Genomic DNA, 20,283 nt, shown 5'->3' on the forward strand with positions numbered 1-20,283 from the left:
CCTTTTCTAAATGCAGGTAATGTCTCTCTTCATTTCAGCACTTATAATGAGCCATTTTTTAATTAATTGAGAAAAGTTGTGCTGATGCTTGTTTTTAACAATACTACTCTTTGAAAGGCTGATTTTTGCTGGCTGATTTTTATTTTTTCTGTAATCATCTAGTTTTGTCTTAAACAAATAAATCTCACTCCCCTTTTGAGTTACCATTGAATCTGCTTCAGGGATTAAAATAGGGGATTCCAGGCCATCATTACTTGCTGTCTGAAGCAACCTTTTCATTGTTTTTCTGATTGTCTTAAATACACATGCTCAGCAAACCAATCTTCAATGCAAGAAGTTTTCTTTTTCATTCTAAATAAACCTCTCATGATATTTAACAATTTCATTAAAACTCACCTCAGCCTTTGCTGTAACAAGAATAATCTCAGTTTCTGTCATCACTTCTCATAATTAAAAACTCCATAACATTGTTATGATAAATCTCCTCTGCACCTTTTAAGGCCTTGATATCATTTCTGGTGTGGTGCCCAGACATGAAAGCAATTCAACAGATGGCAGTGATCCATAAATATTTAACACAGTGTCCTTGACATTATTGTCTATGCCTTTATTTAAAATCTTGAATTTGTGAACTTTAATAAGCTTTACAACTTCTTCTGTCATCTTCTAAAATCTGCAAGCCTGTCAGGCCCTTTTTTCCATTGTTTTAGTTTCAAAATTTATGGCCTCACATTTATGATATCTTAGTTGCATCATACTTAGACAAATGATCTCCCAAGACAAAAAAAAACTACTTAGAGGCACTGGAGAAAGAAATACAAAGATTTACAGGGATTTTAATAAAACTGAGAGATTCTAACTAATAGAAAATTAGCTGGGCAATTTGAATTTTTTTTAAATTGGGAAAGCAAGCAGGTAATCAAGTAAAGTTCTTTAAAATTATGTATGTGTTGATATCTTAGATGTAGGAGAGTTTTACCATTTGGTTGTTCAAAACTGGGGTGCAACTAATAGATAGTCACTGACAAATAAATAAGAAATTCAAGATACAGTTTATTCAGAATGTGGTTAAAATATGGAACTTTCAGCATCAGGAGTATTTGAGCAAATTGCATAAAAGCATTTGAGAGAAAATCAGTTTAAGTACATGAGGAATTAAGAACTAGACGGAAGTAACTTTGAAGTTGAATGAATGGAGGCTCATGTAGAACATAAACACTGGCATAGCCCAGTTCAGGAAAGCTTTTCTGCATTGCAAATTCTATTAAGGCCACATTTCACTGCATTAAATCTTCTTAGATCTTCCTGTCACTTTGTCTGATTTCAAGCAATGATATAATCTAGTAAAAAGTGAAGCTGACTCTCAAGGGCACTTCCCTTCATGATTGGACCAGATCAGTCTCCAACACAATGTTTGTCTATTGAATAGGACCAATGGTTACCTATGAAAGAACTTTATCCTCATAGTTTTGCTTATCGTTCATTGGATTTATATGTGTCATCAGCTCCTTACTTCCATCAGTGCGCATTAACTATCTACATAAGCAGACAAGACATTTCTCAGTTTATCTTCATCAATCAGTTCTCTGTTCTCCTGCTCCACTCAGGTATGTGCAATGGCCTGTGTCAAACTTCATAGCCTCCTCCAAACCATGCCAATACGGAAGGAAGAAGCCTGTTTCTTGTTGGGAAAACTAGATGTGCCCCTCACCAGGTCTATCAAGGAAAAGTCAGACATCTTCTCATACCTGATGCCTATCGTTCGGACTCTGATGGACCAATGCTACCAATTGCTTGAGCTCCAGTATCAGCTGCCATCCCTGCCACCCACCAATGGCAGCCCAACCTTCTACGAGGATTTCCAGCATTTCTGTGTCACCTCTGAATGGAAATTATTCATGGAAAGAAATGTGAGTGCTTTATGCATCTGTGTATTGTTTGATCATTATATGCATGACACACAAGGAAGGGTAACATGGAAGTGCAGTTCACATTATCCTCACGGTTCTTGGCTTCCAGTATTCATCTTCTCCATTTAAATACTGTGCTCCTCATGTTCACAGCATCCTTTTCTTCTAGAACCTTCAGACTTTTCATACCCATTCTTGGTGTCAATCAAATAATTTGTCTTGATTTATTTTGCATTTTATCCTATCAGGTGGTACCCTGCATTGTTTGATTCTTTACATTTCACTTAGATTTCTTAAAATAAAACAGTCCATGCACATCCTCACAACCTGTTCTCCATGTTGCCTTTTTTCACCCTGCAATTACCCAGATATCCTATTCCCTTCTTAATCTTTTTCCTAGTTTCTTCAACCCAATGTGGTCCACATGTCTCTCAAGTTAATTCCTTTGTTGCTTAGTAAAACAGTAGTGATGGGGCACAATACTCTTGCAGACACTACAAACTAGATTAGCATTAATAGTCTGGAGGACAAATTTGTTCAATGCATTCATAATAGATTTTCAGATACATTGTTGAACCATCCAAGGAAGGAGCTGTCTTGGGTCTAGCATTATGAACTGGGACTGAGTTAATTTATAATGTTATGATAAAATATTTTCTAGGGATCATAGTATTTGGATAGTGATGTTATTAAATCCAACTACAGGGTCATGAATTTCACCAAAGCAAATGACATGGATATAAGGATGACTTGGCTAAAGTCGACTCAGAACTTAATTTAAGAAATCTGACTTCATATTTTGTGTCAATGACCTTTCATTATTTTGTGTCAATGACCTTTCATTAGAGTTCTGATGAAAGGTAATTGACCTGAAGTGATGCTTGTTGTTCACTCTCTAAGGTGACCATTTCCAGTATTTTATATTCTTATTTTAGAAGTCATTTTGCTTTATTTTTTTTAACTCTTTCAAGGGATGTGGGCTTCGTAGGCTGAGCTAGTATTTCATTGAGAAGGTGGTGGTGAGCTACCTTCTTGAACCACAGCAGTCTCTGAGGTGTGGGTATACCCAAAATGCTGTTAGGGAGAGAGTTCCAGGATTTTGACCCAGTGACAGTGAAGGAATGGCGATATATTTCCAAGTCAGGATGTTGTATGGCTTGGAGAAGTACTTCCAGGTAGTGGTGTTCCTTGTGCTTTTGCTACCCTTGTCCTTCTGGCTGGTAGAGGTCATAGGTTTGGAAGGTGCTGTCTAAGGAGTCTTAGTGAGTTGTTGCAGTGCATCCTGTAGATGGTACAAACTGCTACTACTGTGCGTCAGTGGTGGAGTGAGTGAATGGTTGTAGATGGGGTGCCTATGAAGCGGGCTGTATGTACTGTGTGGTGTCAAATGTCTTAAGTGTGGTGAAGCTGCACTCATCCAGGTAAGTAGAGAGTACTCCATCACACTCCTCACTTGAGCCTTGTCGATAGTGGACAGGCTTGGGGAGTTAGGAGGTGAGTTACTTGCCATGGGATTCCTTGCCCCTGACCTGCTCATGTAGCCATATAACCCCCAGGATACTGATAGTGGGGGATTCAGTGATGGTAATGCCATTGAATGTCAGGGGGTGATAGCTGGATTAACTCTTGTTGAATATCATCATTGCCTGGCATGCATGGTGTAAATGTTAGTTGCCACCTAACAGCCCAGGTCAGGATATTGTCCAGGTTTGCTGCATTTTTATGTGAACTGCTTCATTATCTGAGGAATCAGAAATTATGCTGAATATTATACAATCTTCAGCAAACATCCCTACTTCTGACCTTCCAATGAAGCTGCTGAAGATGGTTAGGGTTAGGACACTACCCTGAGGAACTCCTGAAGAGATGTCCAGTGGCTGAGATAATTGACCTCCAACCACCACAACCATCTTCCATTGTGCCCACTATGATTCCAATCAGTGGAGGGCTTTCCCCCTAATTCTCATTGACTCCAGTTTAGCCAGGGCTCCTTGATGCCATACTCGATCAAATGTTGCCTTGAAGAAATTACTCTCACTTCACCTCTGGAGTTCAGCTCTTTTGTCAACGTCTGGACCAATGAGGTCAGAAGCTGAGTGACTTTGGCGGAACCCGAACTGAGCTTCTGTGAGCAGATTATTGCTAAGCAAGTGCTGCTTGAGAGCACTCTCGATTATCCCTTTCAACACGTTGCTGATGATCAAAAGTAGACTAATGAGGTGGTAATTAGCCGTGTCGGATTGATCCTGCTTCTTGTGGACAGGACATACCTGGGCGGTTTTCCAACATTGTCGATCGAGCCAGTGTTGTAGCTGTACAGGAACAACTTGTATATTAAAAGATATGATGGTAGATAAGCAATGGCAAATATTATTTTTAAATTGATCATTTGCAAAGATAATATAATTTCTTGTTGAATAAAAACATTAGAGAAAAAAGCATAACTGTGACGAATAAGAAGTTAAAGATCTTCTCCCAAGTCAATCCCTTCCACTCCAGCTCTGAGGAGAGAACTTGCCTGTGTGTGAATTCTTTTAATATGGGATGACCATTGCACATCAGCTGCCACATAGGCTTGACGGAGCAAGGTCTTCATCCAATGATGAGCAAGTCCAGAACAAGGAATCAAGAGATATGGAGACAGTGTACTTCCAGACAGTGCAGGTGGGAGGACAGCTTTCACCTTTTTGGGTAGATGAACATGCTCAAAGGACCATTTTTTTTTTTGTTCGTGATTGAGGATGTCGCTAGCAAAATGAGCATTTTATTTTCCATCCCTAAGTACCCATTAAGTTGAGTGGTTTGCAGCCATTTCAGAGTTGACCACATTGGTAGATCTGGAGTCAAATAAGCCATACCCCAGGAATGGCAGATTTCTTTCCCTGAAGAATACTGTGAACTAGGTAGGATTTTACAACAATCTACTGGTTTCATGTTCATCATTACTGCTGTGAGATTTTTTATCACAAATTTAATTCATCACCTGAATTTAAGTTATCAATAGTTGTGGTGGGCTTTAATTTTGTATTCCTTAAATGCAAGTCCAGTAACAACCACAATGCTCCATACCTGCTACCTCTGCTTTTATTTTGTGCCCCTACCTTGAGAAAGACACATTCTCCAGTCTTGCCTCTACTTCTATTTCTTGTTCCTCTCTAGCTCAGAATACTTATCCTATCACATTGTATCCAGTCTTATCTTACTTTTAAAGCCTACCTTACTTTGCATTACTTTAGCTTTCCTGGCTGTGACCTTTCTATCAATTGTTGGTATTAATGTGTTTTATCTGGTGTGATTACTTGCTGTGGACGTAACCACATATGTTTTTGCAGGTTTTAAAAGCCATGGCTCAGTATGAATCGGACACATTTGACACAAGTCACAAACAGATGTCCAGCTTCTGGAATTCCTGTTACGACTCACTAATGAGTAGTGCTCTACGTCGGGAGCATGAGCGTGGGGAGAGTCGTTCCAAGTTCCAGGTAATTAATACAACTGGCGAATGTTAAAGACCAATTGACCCATTAAGCACACTTGTATAGACACTGCTGTGGGCTATACCCATTATACCTGTCACAGACTCTTTTGCTCTATTTTGACACAGACTCTGCCTATTTTATCCCCTCCCACAATTCTATAAATCTCATTCCATCATGGACTCTGCCTCACCACTTTCCTGAATTAATGTATTGATTCTTTCAGATCCCCAACCAACATCAACTGCTTTGTCTTCCTTCCATCATAAGGTCAGAAGTGGGAATGCTTGTAGATGATTGTACAATGTTCAATTCCATTCACAACTCCTCAACAAATGAAGCAGTCCAGGCCTGCATGCAGCAAGACCTAGACCAGTTTCAGGCATGGACTCATAAATGTCAAGTGACATTTGTGCCACAAAAGTGCTAGACAATGACCATCTCCAACAAAAGAGAGTCTAACCACCTACCTTGACGTTCAGTGGTATTACCATCACCAAGTCCTCCTCCATCCATTTCCTGGGAGTCACTATTGACCAGAAACTCAATTAGACCGGACACATAAATCCTGCTACTAGTTAGTTTGGAATAGGTCAGAGGTCGGGTAGCCTTTGGTGAGTGACTTCCTGACACACCAGGCCCTACCACCATCTACCAGGCAAAAATCAGAAGCATCATGGACTATTTTCCCCTTGCCTGGATGATTGTAGCTCCAACAATTCTAAAGGAGCAAAGCACCATGCAGAACAAAGCATCCCATCCACCGGCCCCAACATTCATTCCCCTACATCACTGCTGCAACATGAACTGAATTTGCTCACTCAGGCTACCTTGATAAATCCTCCCAAACCACATTCTCTTCCACCAAGATGGACAAGGGAAGTACATTCATGGGAGCACCATCACTAACAAGTTCCCCGCCATGTCACTTACCATGCTAATGCGGAAATATATCACTGATCCTTCATTGTTGCTGGGTGTAAATACTGGAACTTCTGCCCAGCAGCACTGTGAGCATGCTGTCACTAGAAGGATTGCAATGGTTAGGAAGGCAGCTCACCAACATTTCCTTAAGGGCAATTGGGGCTGGACAATAATTCTCAAAATGAATTTTAATAAAATTAAGAGTACTTCCAGGAAATACATTATTGGAAAGCAGAATATGTTAAGTGTGGCATTTTAGAAGGAGTAGGTTCTAAAATGTTTCTTGCCAAGGTGGTTTTCCTTGTGTTATCTCTTTTTGTAGATTCTTTAATAGCAGCTGACACAAATAGTCATCAGCATCATTCTCTATATCATGGCTTTACCAGGATGGCACTAGGCAAACCTGTATGCCATGGTCTTTTCTTTCATTTAGTAAATCCAATATTTCTATCATTATGACTAAATTTAGCAACGTAAGTCAACTAAACAGTTTGTCCTTTCATTTTTAGAGGATTGTTTTGCACCTAAGACTTTTTGTTCTGTGCTTTTCTGTTGAGAAATGGTTTGTGACTTTTGCTATTAGTTCTTGTGGTATGGGTAAAAGTGACAAAGGTTGTACATCAATAGATGGCCCAGCTAAATTGTGACAGAGCTTTTCTTTGAACCACTGTAATATTGTGATGGTGTGGCTTGTGGTGTGAATTGACCTGTAAGATCGGTTTGTAAGACAAGTTTTTCACTGTACCTCGGTACAAGTGACAATAATAAACCAATACCAATACATTAGTGGTAAAGAGTATAAAGAGTTTGACTCAGCAATGAAGGAATAACAAATGTGTTATAGGAAAGAAAGTGAGTGACTGAAGAACTCGGTTATGGCTGTGGTTCTTGTGTCCTGGCTGTTCCTCTTCTTGGTGCCAGTTAATGTAACTAAAAGGTCACAGTAACTTCAGTGAGCTGTTGCACAGTACCTTATAGTTCATATATTTTGTAACCTCAGGCACATTGGTGGTGGATGCTGAGTCCGGTGGCAGATTAAATTAGTAAATTAAAAAAACAGATCAAATTAAAAATCAGTCTCAAACATAAAAATAATTTTCTCTCACAGCAATATTCAATAGATAACAGGTTCACAAAATGAATTAAATCGCATTTTATTTCACAGGATGCAAATTAAAACATACAGGAAGAGATAAGGGAAGGCCACTGAAATGCATGTTTCTACCTTAATCCCAAAAAGGAAGAGTTACAAAGACCTCCACCAGTGGTCACCTCCAAAATATCCAATCATTTCCCATCTGAGTAAATGAGTTTTTCCACAAATGATATGGAAGATCAAAATCTTGAGAATGGATTATTGGACCAAATAAGCACAGGTTATATTTGATGTTTGATCCCATTACCTACTCAGCATTTGGAGTTTACATGTTATCTCCAGATTCTTGTAGGCCACACCGACTGGAAGGACTAACTAATTCCCCAGTACACCCGCACACTGTCCTTCCTTGAACAATTACAACACAGATACTGACATGACAATCTATGTAAGCGCAAAAAGCCATATACGTAACTGCGGTAGAAGTCGGAAGATGATTTGAATTAGTTGGGCCAAGTTGTTATTCCCACTGTTAAAAATGACTTGTGATTATGGAAGAAAAAGTTCTGTATAAATTTTGTTTCCCCTTGTCTTTGTGCTAGGAGTTAATGCTGGAGCCCTTCTTGAAGCGTGTGAGGAGTGAGAATGCTCGATACAGCAACACACTCAAACAGATTAACAGTCACCACAGAGCAGTACTTCGCCAGTGGAGCTCATTGAGGCGACTCCTGACCTGCTCACGTGGAGCCTGGGCAGAACAGTAAGTGGTAATTCTTAAATGTAAAAAAAAATGAGAATTCAGAACTATCTCCATAGAAATCTGAAATGTTGAGTTTTTCCAACAATACAACTTCATAGTGACTTTTACTGATACCAGCTTTTAAGTTCCAGAATTTTGTTAAACATGTTTGGATTACTGGTCCACTATTATACTGACTAAATAATGTAATAGTTTGGTAGCAAAACTTTTCCAGCTTTAATGGAACCAGCTACCCAGGTTTGCTGGTTAATCCTAATTCAAATCCGTTTCAGCAGTTTGAACTCGAATCCTATTGAGTTTGGGGTCTGTTTCAATATGACTAATGATACGTTTATTAGTAGTGATATTGAAACTACTTGGCAGTTAATTGCAAAGTCAAAGTTGGGGTACCAGTAGCGAGAAGTGGAAAGTTAGCTGTAGAAAGTGATTGAAGCTGATGCATGTTGTTGGTGAAGTGTGGAAGATATGTTCATTGCATATATTGTGTAAGTGGCCTCAGAGTACTGGTGTTAATGTATCTGCAAGGAGAAAGGGTTCCATTCTTTGGCAGTGAAACTGTTGTCTTGACAAGAATTCTTAATTAATATGATCTCAAAATACTTCAAAGTAAAAACTTGCATTTGAATAGCGCCTTCCAAGAAGTAGATTTAAGCCAATGAAGTTCTTCCAAATTTATTGTTGCAATGAAGAAATCACAGCAACCAATTACCATGCAGCAATATCGCAAAATCATCAATGAGATTTTTAGGCTTTGGTTAAAGGATTGATATTTGATTTTGAGCAACCACTTGGCTTTTCTTTGAATAATGCCATGGGATCTTTTACATTCTGTTGAAAGACAGACAGTCCAAGAGATCACCTTAAGCAGTGCAGTGCTCTGTGCTGCATGTAACCATAAGTTTGGATCAAATGCACAAGTTAATGGGATTTCGATACCCAACTTTCTGATCCTGTTCTCAAGACTCATTAGTTGCTATGTCTCAGAGTTGCTGCCATTCAGTATGACGGTATCAATTGACAAAAGCACTGATGGAAGAATTTGCCATTAAATCAATTCATTTGACTTCTGACATTTTCCTGCTTACCTGGGCTTATTTTCCCTGGAGCAAAGGAGGCTGAGGGGTTACCTGATAGAAGTGTTTATGATTATGAGAGCCATAGATAGCGTAGACAGTCAAAACCTTTTTCCCATGGTAGGGGTATCAAAAACATGAGGATTAGTTTTAAGGTGAGAGGTAGCAGTTTTAACAGGTGTCTCGGGGTAAGTTTTTGTTTAACACAGTGTGGTTGGAATCCTGTATAATTACTACATTTGAAAGGCATTTAGACAGACACTTTAATGGGCAAGGCATAGAAGGGTGTATGTGGTGAGTTCACAGGAGATGGTGGGTGTCCACTGTGAGATCACAGATCATGAGTGTATGTGGTGAGTTCATAGCAGATGGTGGGTGTCCACAGTGAGTTCACAAGCATTGGGAAGAGTCATTTGCACAGACACTTAAATAGGCAAGGCATAGAAGAATATGACTCGACTGCAGGCAAATGGAATTAGTGCAGATGGACAAAAAGGTTGGTGTGGATGTTGTGGGCTAAAGGGCCTAGTTCTGTACGGTACAACACTATGACTCTATATTTAATGCCTATATATACATAGGTGATTTTTTTTACAGCCAACCAACATGAATTACAAATATTCTTATTACTCTATAGGAGTCCCTCTGAAATAAAATGGAAACTATCAAGTGTGGAAACTTACTCAAGGATGAGGCTCAAATTGGTTCCAAACTACAACTTCGACAAACATTTGGATGCCAGTGCCTTGCGAGATAATCTTGGTAATAAAAATTTTGTTTTTGTCTTTAGTCTAGCAGTAAAGAATGTTCTTTTAAAGAAATCATTTTTTTTATAACATAGCATCTTTCAAGGATGTCCCACTAACTGCTATGTAGTACTTTCTAGCGATAATATCTGTGGTAATGCAAGAATCATAACAACCAATTTTACTGAACTTAGTTTAGACTCACAAGATTATGTTCCAAATTCGCTCCAGCTTTAGAATCTCAGAAATAATGAAACTGTCTGTTTGCTGTACAAAAAAAAACTAATTATTTTAAGAAAGGAAACCTACCAACCTCAGCTGATCTGTAATACTTCAGCAAACTCTACAGTGAATCAAACTGCTACAAAGACTTTTAATGATATGTATACTGAAGTGATTCAAGTAAAAGGAAAGCAACTACAAACCATGCCAGAAACACCCACATCCTTAATTAAAACAAAATCTAAGTGTTGTCTTTGAACGTTGCAAGGACAGTAGATTGTAAATTGATGATTCTTTATGATTCTTCATAGGTAGTGATCAGGCGAGAACCCCACCAGACTCTCTACCACTGGCTGTAGCAAAGGAGGCAAAAGTGAGTGAGCTGGAGGATGATCAGCTTGGAGATGAAGACCTGGTTTTCCTTAACAACCAGTAAGTGTTTGGTCAGTGAAACAGCCATTGTTTTAAGAAGCTCTATCCAAACTGCTGAGACCCAATCTAGTCTAATGGGATTGGTCCACTTTGAGCCAACGTGGACTCAGTGGGCTGAATGGCCTCCTTTCATGTTGTAGTAAGTGAATAAAGAATACACCAACTATCCAATTAAAATCCAAGATCTCAGGTCATAAGAATAAGACAAAAGGGATCAAACTCTGTGGAACAAATTGGTACATCCAATATTAGGCAAGGAAGTTAAAGAATATTTTGAATTTATATGATTATTTTTATAATCTCAGGACTTTCCAAAGTGGTTAAAGCCAATAAAGTAATTCAGGTGGCAATTGGCACATGACAAGAGATCACAAGCAGCATTGAAACAATGAACAGATAATTTTTTTTTAGCAAAGCAGGGATTCTAATCTATCATTCTCTACAATGACACTGGCATTGCATGAAAATCATCAGGAATGATGCTTAAACCATAGCCTGTTCTTCCTTCACATGCTCATAGTGAATGACCTATGAAAGAGATGGTTTAGTTCACCATTCTGATCTTGATCAAGGAATGGCTGTTGGCAACTATATTAACCTTGGCCTCTGCCCAATAGGGTCAAAGTGAAATTTTACAATATTTCCTTTAAGATTAAGGGTAGAATTTTTTCGCGGAGGGGGTGGTGAAATGCGCTAACTGGAAATTCAGTTCAGAAGCACAATACAATGCACACCTACAACAACAAAGTGCATGCAGTGCTAGTGATACTGGGTGAAATTTCACCCTGTTGGATTAAGATGCAAAATTACAATGTATATTTGCAGGTTATTTAGGACATCTGGTCCAATTCTTCAAGAAGACCAACTGTCTTATTTTCTTTCAATGTTGCCTTGAACTGGTGGGCAGAAATTCAACTTAACCTTCTGCCTGAAGCAGTTTGTATCAGGGAAGTTCATCTGTTCTATCACAATCAATGGACAGAACATTGCCAATGAATTTTCTCTTAATTGATGCTTATGTGATTTTATAAAGATTGCAATAATAGGTAATCGACTTCAGTTTTTGACCAATGCCCGAAATCAGTCAAACTGTTCCGCAGTTGTCAGTAGTTTCTAGTTTTGAACTTGATTTTTAAAATCCAGAAATAAACAGCCCAGTATGAAGCTGTCAGACTGTCATTAAAAACCCAGATGATTATTCATGTTGTTTCATCCCTGGTCTGACCAAATAATTGACTGCTTTCGCACAACAGTCTGTTGACTTTAGCTGCACATGCAGTGACTTGCAAAGCACTCAATTGTATCAATCTGCTTCACAGCACCATTTTATCATGCAACCACAGAAATAAATTTGTGCCTTACCAGAGACACCCACATCCTGAGAATGATTTTTTTTAAAAAATCAACACCCCAGAACACGCTGCAATTGGATTATTAAAATATCATGTACAGGTACAGTAAATAATAAGAAAGGCTGATTGAATGCTGACATTTACAACAGAAGATCTGATGTACAGGGCAGCTACACAAGCCCAAGTTCAATTGTGAGCACTTTTGGGCAACGCACCTTATGAAAAATATGTTGGCCTTGGAGGGAATGGAGCATAGATGTGCTTGAATGATCCCCAAACGGCTAGAGTAACATTATGCCTTACTCTTACCACAATCTTCCCACCTGCAGGAAAAACTAACCTTCCTAGTGGTGATCTCCACTTCCTGGATCACTTATTTATGTTTTACCTTCTAACGTCACATTACACTTTCAGCATATTTCCTTTCTACTGACTTCTTTATAATATATTGGTGCTCTTAAACCTTCTCCTTTCCAACTTTATCAAGCAATTTCAGGGTCTTTGAATATCTGCCACCCAAGGCACCTTTGTGACATAAAAGCACCAGAGCCAGCGGAAACTGCTGGTATATAGGATTAATAAAAAAGAGTGCAGAGTCATGTTTTGATGGCAGATATACTTTTTTATTAGCATGCAGAAAATGATCAAAATGCAATTGATCTATAACATGGCCTCAGCAGCACTTTGCTTGTGATAAATCTAAAAGTATGCAGGCATTTGATTTTAGGCTTCAATGTAAAGAGAAGGTATTACTGCTAATGTGGAATGATTTATTAATGCTTGTTCAACTGCCAATTTTATTCTTGTAGGGTAGAACCTGAGGAGCCCAGTCAGAAGGAGAAGTTGGTGATTTCTGAGGAATGTGAGCTGATCACAGTTGTCGCAGTGATCCCTGGACGCCTAGAGGTCACCACACAGCATATTTATTTCTATGATGGCAGCTCGGAGAAAGAAGAGACAGAAGAGGGTGAGAGTTCCAAAACTCCTCTGCTGCTAGGTTGATCTTTCAATAAATAATTAATTGTTCCAATTGTTATTCCCATTCCAGAGATTTGAATACATTCTCCAGGCTAGCATTTCAAAGCAGTGCTGAGGGAGTGCTTCATCTGAATTAAGTTTCAGTAAACTTGATTTAGGATTTTAAATACAGCTTTCTCTGCTATTCAGTAACATTGCAGCTGATCTATACTTAAACTCCATTTATCTACCTTTTACCATCTTTCCAGATCACTTTTATCTGTAAAAAAACAATTTCAATTGATCAGCCTCATGGGGAAGAGTTTTTTGGTTTCTATAGCTCTGTGTATTCACTTCAGAATAGTTTCGTTCTATTTTAAGATTTGTGATTTCCTGCTCTGGATTTCCCCAACAGGAGAAATATTTTCTCACTATAGTTTTAACCACTTCTACTCAACTTTCTAAGTTTGAGGATATATAAGCCATATTTACACACCTGTCTTCATAATTTATCCATTTAATCTGTGATTCTGGTGAATCTGCACTGGCTATATGTTCATTCTGAAGTGCAATGCCTAAAACTGATTGCATTTCTCTAGACCGAGTCTAGTCAAAGCTTTGGACACTGAAGCTTTACTTTCCTCACTTTTGTATTCCAGTCTACTTAAGGTAAAGCCTATTATTCTATGACATTTCTGATTATTTCTATCGACAGGTTTTGATATAAAAGCACAAATCCTCCTCCACAACTCCTCAAATAATAAATCCTATTCCAAGTTGCCTCTCTAGACCCAAGGACCTTACATTTCCTAGTTGAACTCCATCTGCTATAATTTTAATTTTTCCCTTTCACTTAATCTGTGCATAATCTGTAAATCCTATTGTCCCTATACACCTGACATACTTTGCCTCCTGGTGAGAGTCTTTGCAAGTCTGCATTTTCTTTAATCCTTTATCTGAGTCATTGATATTTATATATTTAGGAAAGTTGGAGCCACAACATAGATACCTGGGGAACCACCATATGTAGTATCCCACCAATCAGAATGCTATCTATTTATCCTCACTCTTTGATTTCTACTTCCAAAGAAATTGCCAACCTGTGTCACAAAGTTAGGTCTAATCCCCTGCAAACTCAATTCTTTGAATAATCTCAAATGTAATTTTATCAGATTCCTTATGCATGTATCACCAGACTCGAGGACAGCTTCTATCCCACTGTGATCAGAGTCTTGAACAAACTTTTCATATGCAAAAAGATGAACTCTTGATCTCCCAATCTATTCCCTTGCACTTTATTTGTTTACCTGCACTGCACTTTCTCTGTAACTGCAATACAATATTCTGCATTCTGTTTTCCTCTTACTACCTCAATATAATGATGATCTGTCTGGATGACATGCAAAACAGAGCTCTTCACTGGGTCTCGGTCTACGTGACAATAATAAATCAATACCAATACCAATGAAATCCCTACAAGTGACATTCATGGACCTTCTCCTCGCCACCGTTTTACTGACCTATTCAAAATTGCAACTAAGTACATCAGACTTAAATGAAGATCAGACTTAACCTACTCTCTCCCTTCCTCTCTCTCTCTCTCCCTCCCCTTCCTCCCCCTTTCTCTCTCTCTCTCTCACCATTTCTCCCTTTCTCTCTCACTTCTTGCTCTCCCTTTCTCACTGTCCCGCTCTCTTTTTCTCTCATGCTCTTTTTTTTCTTATTGGATATAAAATCTAACTTCCAAAGACATTTATTTCAGCATAGCTTAGTGGGAGTTAAAAATTCCACACTTTGGGGACCTGTCTTAATTTTGTAGCCACAATTATCTTGGCCTCCTGTTTAAGAACGAAGGACCTGCGATCATGTTGTGACTTTCAATGTTCTAAGGCCCTTCATATGTAATAAAGTACTTTTGAAGTGCCACAACACTTGTAATGGGAAAAATGTGATAGCCAGTTTATGAACCGGAGGCTCCCCTGAACAATAACATTTTGGTTGAAGAATTAAAATTAGATATGGCATCTATCATAATAAACTGCATCTACATAGCCCTTAGGGATGTGATAAAGTTTCTGAAGTGCATCACAGGACCATTGATTAAGGAGCCGCATTCAGATCTGTTAACAGATAATCATAATGTTGATCATGAGCCTCTGTAAGGATGGGAGAGAGGTCGAGGTAGGAAATTCAGAGTATAGAGTCTACACATCTAAAGGTATGACCATTGCTGGAGTGATGATAATGCTAACAGAAATTTAGGAGCACAGGTATCTCAGAAGGCACTTGGCAGTGGAGCTTTTGGATGAATTTAAGAATATAAAAGCTGGTAGATGGAGGAATACCAGAGGGAACTACCCTGTTGTTCTTCAAAGTGGTGCCTTTGAAACTTTTATATCTCCCTGAGTGAGAGCTCAGTCTTAGTTAATTGATCATTCCCAAGATCAGAATAAAAATTTGTCACACAGGCTAAATGCACAAGAAAGTGATGGTTGCACCTTGCATTCCATTCCAAAATTCAGTTTTCTTGACATCAATGAGTTGTTCTCAGATTTTTTTTTAGGATTTGGGCATAGCTGGCAAGGCCAGCATTTAACCCATCCCTAATTGCCCTTGAAAAGATGGTGATACATTCTGAAATACTGCAGTCTTTCTGCTGAATATATACCCACAGTGCTCTTCGATGGGATGTTTCAGGATTAAGTGACAATGAAGGATTGGCAATCTATTTCCAAATTAGGATGTCATGCAGCTTGAAGGGGAACCTGCAGGTGGTGGTTCTCCCATGCACCTGCTGCTATTGTCCTCCTTAGCGGTGGAGCTATGGGTTTTGGGAGTGAATCATGACCATCAAGAGAAAGGGAGGAAAAAGGAACAAGATAAACTGAATTGTAGTGTTTCTCTTTCAGGTATTGGGTATGATTTCAAACGTCCCCTCTCTCATCTCCGAGAAGCACATCTCAGGCGCTATAACTTGAGGAGATCTGCTCTGGAGTTCTTCTTCATTGATCAATCAAACTACTTTGTGAACTTCAAAAAAAAGGTATAGTGTTTGTCTTATTTTTAAGCAATGTCTTTTCTATAATCAATTGATATGTGGTTTGGATCATTTTTAGGATTTAATTTTTGGAATGTTACTTATTTCTGGCAAGCTGGTGCTTATTGTCAATCTCTAGTTGCCTTGAGAAGATAGTGGCACGTCATCTTCAAATCGCTGTGAGAAGTGATTTGATACAACTAGGCCATTACTGAGGATATTTAAGCATCAACTATTCTGGTGTGGGACTGGAGATAAAAGGACTTGCATTTATATATGATCTTGACATGAGATAAAAATACAGCAAAGTTCTCCTTTGCCAAGAAAGCTCTTTAGAAGACACAGATGTAATATAGAGACAGGCAGCATGCAATTGTGTACAGCAAGGCCTCACAAACATCAGATAGCAAATGACCAAGAGGTAGCTGAAAATAAAAAAAAAACATAGATGCTGAAAATCTGAAACAAAGACAGAAAATTCTGGAAATATTCAGCAGGTTAGTCAGCATCTGTGGAAAGAGAAACAAAATTAATGTTTCAGATCAAAGATTCTTTGTCAGTTCTGATGCAGGATCTACAGATGCTGCCTGACTTGCTAAGTGTTTCCAGCATTTTTTTTGCTTTTGAATCAAAAATGCCTGCTTCAGTGATGTCTAGCAAGAGAGATATTGGCCAGTATACCAGAGAGAGCTCCCCTACACTACTACCAAAAGCCACAGATCCCTTTACATCTAAATAGAGGAAAGTGAGGAGTTTAATGTGTTGTTCATTAGTTGCTTTATAAATAGCATTCCCCTAATAATACACTGAAGTGTCAACCTAGATTTTGTCATGAACTCTTAGGTTTGGACTATAAACCCACAATCTCCTACATCAGTGAGTGTGTCGATTGTTTTGTTCATGGCTGAACAAAACAATCGACATTAAGTGTTCCTGCTTCAAAGTTGCCTCACTTCCTTATTTTCAGTGGTGTTATCTTGGGTTTGAATAATAGACTTGGCAGAGTGACGTCAAAGTTTGTCCATATACGCACAATGGATGTGATTCTAAGGACAAGCAATAGCTTGGATGATATGTTGAGAGTATAGTATATATGAATGTGAATGTATCTTTAAGAGTTGATGTGAGTGTGGTATGATCTTGATACATTGTGGCATGACCTCGATACACTTTGAGTCCAGTGTGGTATGACCTTGATATATTTAACTTGAAAATAGAAGCCTACCATGAAGAATGTTCTGCTGTTAGCCCTGCCTAGTCTAAATGATGGTATTTGCAGCAACACTAAAGAAAACCTACTAAAAATGTAGAAAGTAACATGTTGTTTGCAGCAAAGGGAGGTGGTGTGTGTGAACACTCTGGGACATGTATATCACTGCAAAAATCTGACAAGACTGTGCCCCCATGTCACTTGTGTAAACGTTGAGCAAGATAATGCCTGTTTAGAACTGAATTAAAGAAAATTTTCTCTTTTGCAGCATCTCTCATGACCTATAAGACGGTGCAAGAGTAAAATATTTTTTGAAGTGCAGTCATTGTTGTAACATTTATGGTAGAGAAAAACTGTTTCAGCAACCCTTACCTAGTTTCATTGGTAATGTAAATAAGCAAGAAATAAAGCATACACAATGACCGTGTGCATTCATGCTCACCTTTTCATCTGACTAATTAATGCATAAAGAAATATAAAGTGGCACATAATCATGTTGTGCAAATAAAGATGTGAGATCACATTCCTTCCTAGGATTATTGCTGTATGTTACTCATTCCAAAGATGGACTTTATATTCCTATCTGATTTAGTTTCTCTTGTTTTGTGTGCAGGTCCGAAACAAAGTGTACTCGCGCATCCTGGCAGCACGGCCCCCCAACCTCTTCTACTTCGATAGCCACTCTCCCCAGGAACTGCTGAAAGCGTCTGGATTAACTCAAGTAAGATGCTGTGCTACTGTGTGAATTGTGATGTCAATGACCGGTACTGGCTCTTTAAAAACTATCAAATTAACCCCACACCTGTGCTCTTTCCCCAAAGCCCTAAAAGTCTTTCCTTCCAAGTGTTAATCCACTTTAAAGTTCTAATTGAGTCTGGCTCTATAATTTTTTTAGGCAGAGAATTGTAGTTATTACAACTGTGCATAAAAGAAATCCTTCTCATCATCCATCAGTTTTTTTTTCTAATTTGTATCCTCTACTTAATAATTCTATTAAATCTTCCTTTTATCTTCACTACTCTGAAGAGAACAATCCTAGGTTCTCTAATCTCTCACATAACTGAAGTCTCTAATCCCTGAAATCATTCTAGGAAATCTCTTCACCTCAGCCTTCTTCCTAAAGTGTGATGAGCAAAAATGGAGACAATGGCTTAGATTTTGTGTTTTAACATAAGTGAATAGAATCTCTGCCACAGGCATTCCATGGACCTCTACACTGCAACTGAGGTTATATTAGCTGAAACAATGTAGGACAATCTGTGGTATGTGAACAGGAGCACATGGCAGCATTCTACTCCGTCAATCAAACTGAACAATTCTTAACTGAGATCTGTAGAGTAGTCATTTGTTCCAGATTACTTGCATGTAGTCACAGTTCCAAGTTTGTACTCTGATTCCAAAATTTGGTTTCTTTGGCTTAAGTGGAACCAAATTTCAGAAGCAGAGTATGACACAAGCCAGTGGTGTATTGCACATTCAGACCTCACAGCTATGGAATGTACTTGTACCCCATGGACCCCTTACCCAGGAAATCTAAGTTGAATGATTTAATACAATATAATAACATATATAGAAAGCCATATTTCAATAAAGAGAAAGATGGTATTAAAGCAGAGAAAGATAAAAATGCTGAAAAAAAACATCTGTTTTTTTAAAGAACTTCCATCATAATAAAAATGTTGAAGAAATTAATCTCCATGCAGTATGTTTTCAGTGTTGGTGAGATAGATTGAAAGTAATTAGTTAAAACTTTCCAAGCCATTAAAGATTAATGTATAATCAAATGGACAGTCTCAACTTTTCTTTTGCTGTGTTTGGTGGCTATACATTCCAACTTCATATTTTTGCATGTATGTCAGAACTTCATGGCAGCGTATTGCTTTATTGGAACTTTACAATGAGCAGGGCAGCTCAAGCAGCAACTACTTTGTTTTTGTACTTCAGTGTACAGGTGCTGGAAGTTACACTCCTTTTCCCTAGTTAATAATGGTGATGCTTCCAGTATTCATTATAATTCTTGCCACTGAATTCAGGTTGATACTTCAACTGATACTTTATCAGTCATTTACAAAGACTTAATATAACTTTCTAGTTCTTGTGCTGTACACCATCATTGCATAAAAGAGGTTGGTCTTATGACTTTGCTGACTATGTAGTAAATGCCACTATTCTCTTTCAGAAATGGGTTCAGAGAAAGATATCCAACTTTGAGTACTTAATGCAACTTAACACCATTGCAGGAAGAACCTATAATGATCTGTCTCAATACCCAGTGGTAAGTTTGTCCTGTAGGAGCAATGAGTTCCTGTGACCCTTCCACTTCAGCCCCCAGTGCTCTTCCTGTCCAGCACATACAACTCTTAATCAATGAGGTTCAAATTTCATATCTTCATGAACTCTCAAAAGGATGGAAAATGTACATACTGTATATCAATATCAGACACATAAAGGATGGGAACAACATAGTTATAATACATCTCTTCCTACATTTGCCCAGGGCAGAAACAGTATAGTAGGGGTACTGAGTAAAGCTTTCTCTATATGTTCCCATTTCTCTGGTCTCCCTGACTGACACTTCTATTTCATGTTAAATTCTGTATAGTTTACTGATTGGAATTCTGACTATTAAAATTTAGGCTCAAGACTGCACAAAATTCATTTCACTTAATGACTGGGAGCAATATTGTTTTTTAACATTGAATTCATGTGGCCATTATGTTATATTTAAAAAAAGTTTGAATCTAGAGGATGGAAGGCTTTGTTTGTTTTTGATTGCTGAACTTTATTCCATTTAACTCAGTTTCCATGGATCATCTGTGACTACACATCTGAAGAATTAGATTTGAACAATCCAAATGTCTTCCGAGATCTCTCTCGTCCAATTGGTGTGGTGAATGATAAGCATGCAAAGGATGTAAAGGAGAAGTAAGTTGATACTTGTTTCCTTTGTTTTTGCTTGAATGGTGATATTTTCAGCCTGATAAACAATGGTCCACATATCCAGCCATTTTGTCACCATCATAAGATGAGGGAAATCCAGACAAAGTGTTAACTGAGGATTGCTATCAAGTGGCCCTTGCTGAAGAGG

The 20,283-nt window shown here is 38.4% G+C and overlaps 1 protein-coding gene across 4 annotated transcripts in view; it reads left to right on the forward strand.

Annotated features, from left to right (window-relative positions):
• Window positions 1-20,283, forward strand: part of nbeal2 (neurobeachin-like 2) — a 192,044-nt gene that overhangs the window by 141,342 nt on the left and 30,419 nt on the right. For all 4 annotated transcript variants that reach the window (XM_052022635.1, XM_052022636.1, XM_052022634.1 and 1 more), the window contains 10 exons: window positions 1,608-1,910; window positions 5,243-5,392; window positions 8,009-8,166; window positions 9,877-10,001; window positions 10,519-10,639; window positions 12,801-12,958; window positions 15,858-15,991; window positions 17,809-17,916; window positions 19,375-19,470; window positions 19,996-20,120. In XM_052022635.1, coding sequence (XP_051878595.1) covers window positions 1,608-1,910; window positions 5,243-5,392; window positions 8,009-8,166; window positions 9,877-10,001; window positions 10,519-10,639; window positions 12,801-12,958; window positions 15,858-15,991; window positions 17,809-17,916; window positions 19,375-19,470; window positions 19,996-20,120 — 1,478 coding nt within the window. The remainder of the gene's footprint in view (window positions 1-1,607; window positions 1,911-5,242; window positions 5,393-8,008; window positions 8,167-9,876; window positions 10,002-10,518; window positions 10,640-12,800; window positions 12,959-15,857; window positions 15,992-17,808; window positions 17,917-19,374; window positions 19,471-19,995; window positions 20,121-20,283) is intronic.

Source organism: Pristis pectinata, chromosome 9 (genome assembly GCF_009764475.1).
Source record: "Pristis pectinata isolate sPriPec2 chromosome 9, sPriPec2.1.pri, whole genome shotgun sequence".
NCBI classification, from domain to species: Eukaryota; Metazoa; Chordata; class Chondrichthyes; order Rhinopristiformes; family Pristidae; genus Pristis; species Pristis pectinata.